At 28.5% G+C, this 5,055-nt stretch overlaps 1 protein-coding gene across 1 annotated transcript; it reads left to right on the plus strand.

The window, feature by feature from the left end:
- The first annotated feature begins 3,586 nt into the window (after positions 1 to 3,586).
- LOC119672031 (venom protease-like) lies at positions 3,587 to 4,585 on the plus strand. Its single transcript, XM_038082981.1, has one exon. It carries the CDS (start codon positions 3,686 to 3,688, stop codon positions 4,532 to 4,534), a length of 849 nt encoding a protein of 282 aa, XP_037938909.1. The 5' UTR covers positions 3,587 to 3,685; the 3' UTR covers positions 4,535 to 4,585.
- The last annotated feature ends 470 nt before the right edge of the window (positions 4,586 to 5,055 follow it).

Here is a 5,055-nt window from a genome sequence, read left to right on the forward strand (position 1 = left end):
TAATAATAATTTGAAGATTGTTCACCAAATGGTACATTGAAATAATAAATAAATAAGTAAATTAATAAAAATGAATTCCTTTCTCATTAAAATTAAAAAATAAGGATATGCTCAATTAAAACACTTAATTTAATTTAATATATTAAAAGTATTAAAGTAATTTTGAGAATAAATGGTTTCATAATTTATGTTATCATCGGCAGTAAACCTGAGTGAAAAAATACTGCATAGAAGCACTAGATAACCAAAGTTTCTTAATCAGTGGTTAAAAAATTCAACAATTAATTATCCAGTGATTTAGCAGGACGCGTAAAGACCAGATCTTAATACATTCTAAAATAATCGAAAAACGTAGATACTATATTGTGTGATAGATCCGATTCGGAAAGTATTGCCGTCATTTACAAGTACAATACGTCATTTCGGTTAAAACGTATTGTATTACTTGTTGAAGTTTATCAAGTCAATATTTTTAATTCTATATTTGGATACAGTCCTAAATATTTACTTTTTCTGGATATTAACGAAAGTCAGCTAATTTGGCAAACACTTAATTTTTAAAAGTTATGCGTTAATTACTGGCTATTATTGAGATTCATTGATCTTATGAATTTCAATGTTACATTTCGAGGAAGATAAAGAATTATCTCATAAAGTAACTAGTAAGTAAATTAGTTTATGTGTTATATTGTTGATGTTATTTTACCATAACTAATCACGCTAGAAGGTTGTACCCTGATTAACCATTGTTGCAGTTGTAATATATATAATAAAAATGTACTGCTTATTACCAAACTTAGCTTACCTTCTGCTTAATGCCAATTTATCTATCTAAAACAGGGACTCCCAACTGTTTTGTGACCAAGGCCCACTATGATATTTTTGTTTTTCGTCGGGACCACAAAGTTTAAGAATAATAAACTGTATGATACTTTTAATATGCTTTATGTATCTCTGGTATAATGCATAATGAGTTGTATACGTGCATAGGTACATTAAACAGGCTATTAAATAGGTATATAAATATTTGGAAATCTTTTGTGCGATCACGGACTATTTTTTATTTTCCTATCAAAATAGAAAATTTTACCTACCATATTCACAAACCGTTTTTAATTATTTCGCGGACCACCGGTTGGGAACCACTGATCTTGAACTATAATTTTTAAACTGTTTAAATAATTTTTTTAACTTCTGCAGTAAATAGAGTAAACAGGGTACTTAATAGGTTCTCCGATCTAAACGAACTGATCACAATAGGAAAATACATTTTAGCCATTTATATCATTACTTCACTTATACGAAACTTGTTAATAAAAAGGTGTTCAATTCAGTTTCGAATTTTATTAGAATCTCATTAATATCACGTGATTCATTGATTTAAAGATTCCTGCTTGCTCCAAAAACTTTGCTTTCATAAATATTTGAAAAGTATTCACCTAATCACGAAAATTTTGTGGTACATATAATATGCCTAATCAACTTTTTCTGGGTGCTATGAGTTGCTGAGTCTAAAAAAAACGGAAGTTTTTGATTTTAATTATTGGATTGTGAATTATAAATTGGAATGATCCATGGAAAGTGAGTAAAGTTACAACGATTTGTGCGCTAATGTAATAATTCTACTATAATACAAGGGAGTAGAAAGAAGAAAAATAGAAATGTTTCTGTAAAATAGTATTAGGTTTTTTCCATCCTTTTCATGCTAAAAGGATGTAGGAGGATTTGAAAGTGACAAACTCTAGTTTAACAGAATCAACTTCAGAAGCTTCAGCAGTTAATAAACATTAGTTTTTGTAATGTATTTTGTACTCTTATGATGACTATAGACTATAATCGAAGTATTATTGCCTAAAAATCTCATGTCACTATATTTAAACACAATAATTTCTGAAACCGTTCGTTCCCGCTTAAAATACCATCGTTTTGCATCCGCTAGGTGGCGCTGTTGCTGTGTTGTCGCGACTTTTTTAAGTTTCTCAAAAAAAAAATTTTTTTGATTTTTTTCAAATTCCTCATCCAAAAATACATACAATTACAAATTTTAGGTGCTCTACAACACTCAGCAGATACCATTCCGCTTCTCATAATTAGCTTACTACTAACACCATAATCGTAAGAGACACAGAGAGATAAAACAAATTCCATCCCACTGAGTTAATCTATTTAGAGAAATCGTACCTTCTCAAAAAACCTGTTCCTATGATAGCCTGGCTAGGCAATCCAAGAAAAAATACTAAATTGCTTCTTTTTTGTGTAAGTCTTCACAGTTTTTACAACGAGTGCCTAGACTGAAGTATTATATATAATATAATTTAAGTATTTAAAATTAAGTGATTGTCAACAGAGATTCACAACAGCTTTTCATTTTTATTATTTTTATAATTTCTGTCGATACTTTCTGAATGCTGTTGTTGAACCCTCTGATCGCACGCGTTGATTGAAGAAGAACAACTTAGACGTAATCGATGATAATTATAGTACATTTTATATTGCAATTTAAATACAGTTCTTAAAGTTATATTTGATATAAATTAAAATAAACAAGTAATTGTTGTAATCACAATTTGTAGACTGTTATTATTGGTGTTGAAAAGCCAAAAAAGGAAAATAAAATAAAGGAAACTTGTGAACTATATAAGGAATGTTTTGTATGATTGCTAATTAAAAAAATAAATATTTTTTTAAATGCATTAAATAATAGAAAAAGCATAAAAAAATATAGAATTTTAGAACTTCAGTTTTTTACTTGGATTGCTCTACTATTGCTGTTTTATAACCTTCGGCATGAAGTTCTCATACAATATTACGTCAATATACAAATATGTTAATAATATGTTAATTTCTCTTTTATTATTAAAAAATCCACCAATACGAAGGTTAATCTACTTCGTAATGGAAACATTTTCAATGTCTGACTAATTGCTTTAGTGAATGCTATTTCATCCAAAAGTTTGGTCCTGCGATTTTGTCGCCATCGTGATCAATTGAATAGGCTATAATATATATTGAGTTAGGTTTTTGTTAATGGCAGCTTACAATTTCCAGTCTTGCATTGCATAGTTTCAATGAAAATTAATTAAATTAAGAATTTGGTTTTAATTTTATAATGTTAATAATTATAAAAATATTTCGTTGATTTTTAAAAAGAAATCGAATATAAAAGTTCTTGATTTATATAATACTACTATACTTAGCTCGTTTAATTATTACTTTTGGAAATGTATACATTATTTTTTTTTAATTTTTTGTTTAAATATATTCGTTGATTGATTTAATGGTTTATTATTATAAAGAGATCCTCGTTTAGACTATATTTTTAATATTTATTTTACTTATTTATTCTTGATGATTAGTTTATTGATCCATTATCATAAAGAAACCTCTTATAGATTTTTCTAATAATTTTTTTTCTCATAACAAAAAAAAAATTTTTCTAATTATAAAATTTAATTAAACACAGAACAAACCGAACATTAACAGAACAATAAAATCTTTTTTATAAAGAGATATAATAACATACGTATAAGTATTGTAAAAACTTTTGGATTTTTAATTTTAAAATTGTATTTTTAGCATTTGGAGGATTTCGCTAAAATGCTTGTGAATGCAATTCGAGCATTTAATTAAGTTCTGGCAGTGATGAGCACATATTCCACACACAAACTAAAAATATAAAAAATTTATGAGAATTTTGTTTACAAACAACTTAGCCAACTTAACCAAGTCAATTAACATAAAATATTGTTTTCCTCTTTCAAGGTGTGGTGAACGCAATGATGAGTCACGAATTGTTGGCGGCCAAACTGCAGGAGTCAGTGAATATCCGTGGATGGCGCGTTTAAGTTACTTCAATCGCTTCTATTGCGGTGGAACGCTGATCAATGATCGCTACGTGTTAACAGCTGCTCATTGCGTTAAAGGCTTTATGTGGTTCATGATCAAGGTCACGTTCGGTGAACACGATCGTTGCAACGATAAGGAACGCCCCGAAACACGATTTGTACTGCGCGCCTTTAGCCAGAAGTTCAGCTTTTCTAATTTCGATAATGACATTGCACTATTGCGTCTCAATGATCGTGTGCCCATAACAAGTTTTATCCGACCCATTTGCTTGCCACGCCCAATTGAACGCAGTGATTTATTTGTTGGTACAAAAGCAATTGCTACAGGTTGGGGCACTCTAAAAGAAGATGGTAAACCCTCATGTTTATTGCAAGAAGTCGAAGTGCCAGTACTGGACAATGACATCTGTGTAGCTCAAACGAATTACACTCAAAAAATGATCACTAAGAATATGATGTGTGCTGGTTATCCTGGAAAAGGTGAACGCGACTCTTGTCAAGGTGATTCTGGTGGTCCGTTAGTGCGCATGAGACCTGATGATAAGCGCTTCGAACAGATTGGCATTGTGTCGTGGGGAAATGGTTGCGCAAGACCTAACTATCCAGGTGTATACACTCGAGTAACGAAATATTTAGACTGGATAATGGAAAATTCTAAGGATGGTTGTTTTTGTGACGAAGATTTTTAAATATATTAAGAAAAAATATTTTAATTTATATTTAAAAAAATGGAATTTAAAGGTTTGCCACATTAAATTTAAATTTTAGTCCTTTTTGTATTTTTATAAAATAAAATTGAATAAATTAAGTAAAAAAGACTAATTTTATTTAGGAATAGATGAGAAACTTATAAATCTTTTATAAATATTCCAAAGTTAGTTAAAAAAAAGTTCGGAATAATGACAGAAAATGAACTGGAATTTAATATAAGAATTACTTTTTGAGATCATATTTTTATTAAAAAATATTTTTAAACAAATACTAGCGATACTTTTAACAATTTTTATGTAAGACAAAATTTTATTTCTTTAATCCAATGTTTTTAAATTAAAAATTATGAAGAGGACTATAAACAATGATTATACCTTGTGATCAAATAAGAACTTTAATTTTTAATTTTTTTTAAAAACAATTTAATTTTTTTTTTTATATATAAGGGCTTAACAGTTAAATAATGATCTTTTAAAAAATATTTATTTGTTTTTAAAGA

Source organism: Teleopsis dalmanni, chromosome 1 (assembly GCF_002237135.1).
Source record: "Teleopsis dalmanni isolate 2A chromosome 1, ASM223713v2, whole genome shotgun sequence".
Taxonomy (NCBI): Eukaryota; Metazoa; Arthropoda; class Insecta; order Diptera; family Diopsidae; genus Teleopsis; species Teleopsis dalmanni.

Coding starts and splice junctions, on each gene's coding strand:
- LOC119672031 (XM_038082981.1), top strand. CDS start 3,686: ATGAGAATTTTGTTTACAAACAACTTAGCCAACTTAACCAAGTCAATT.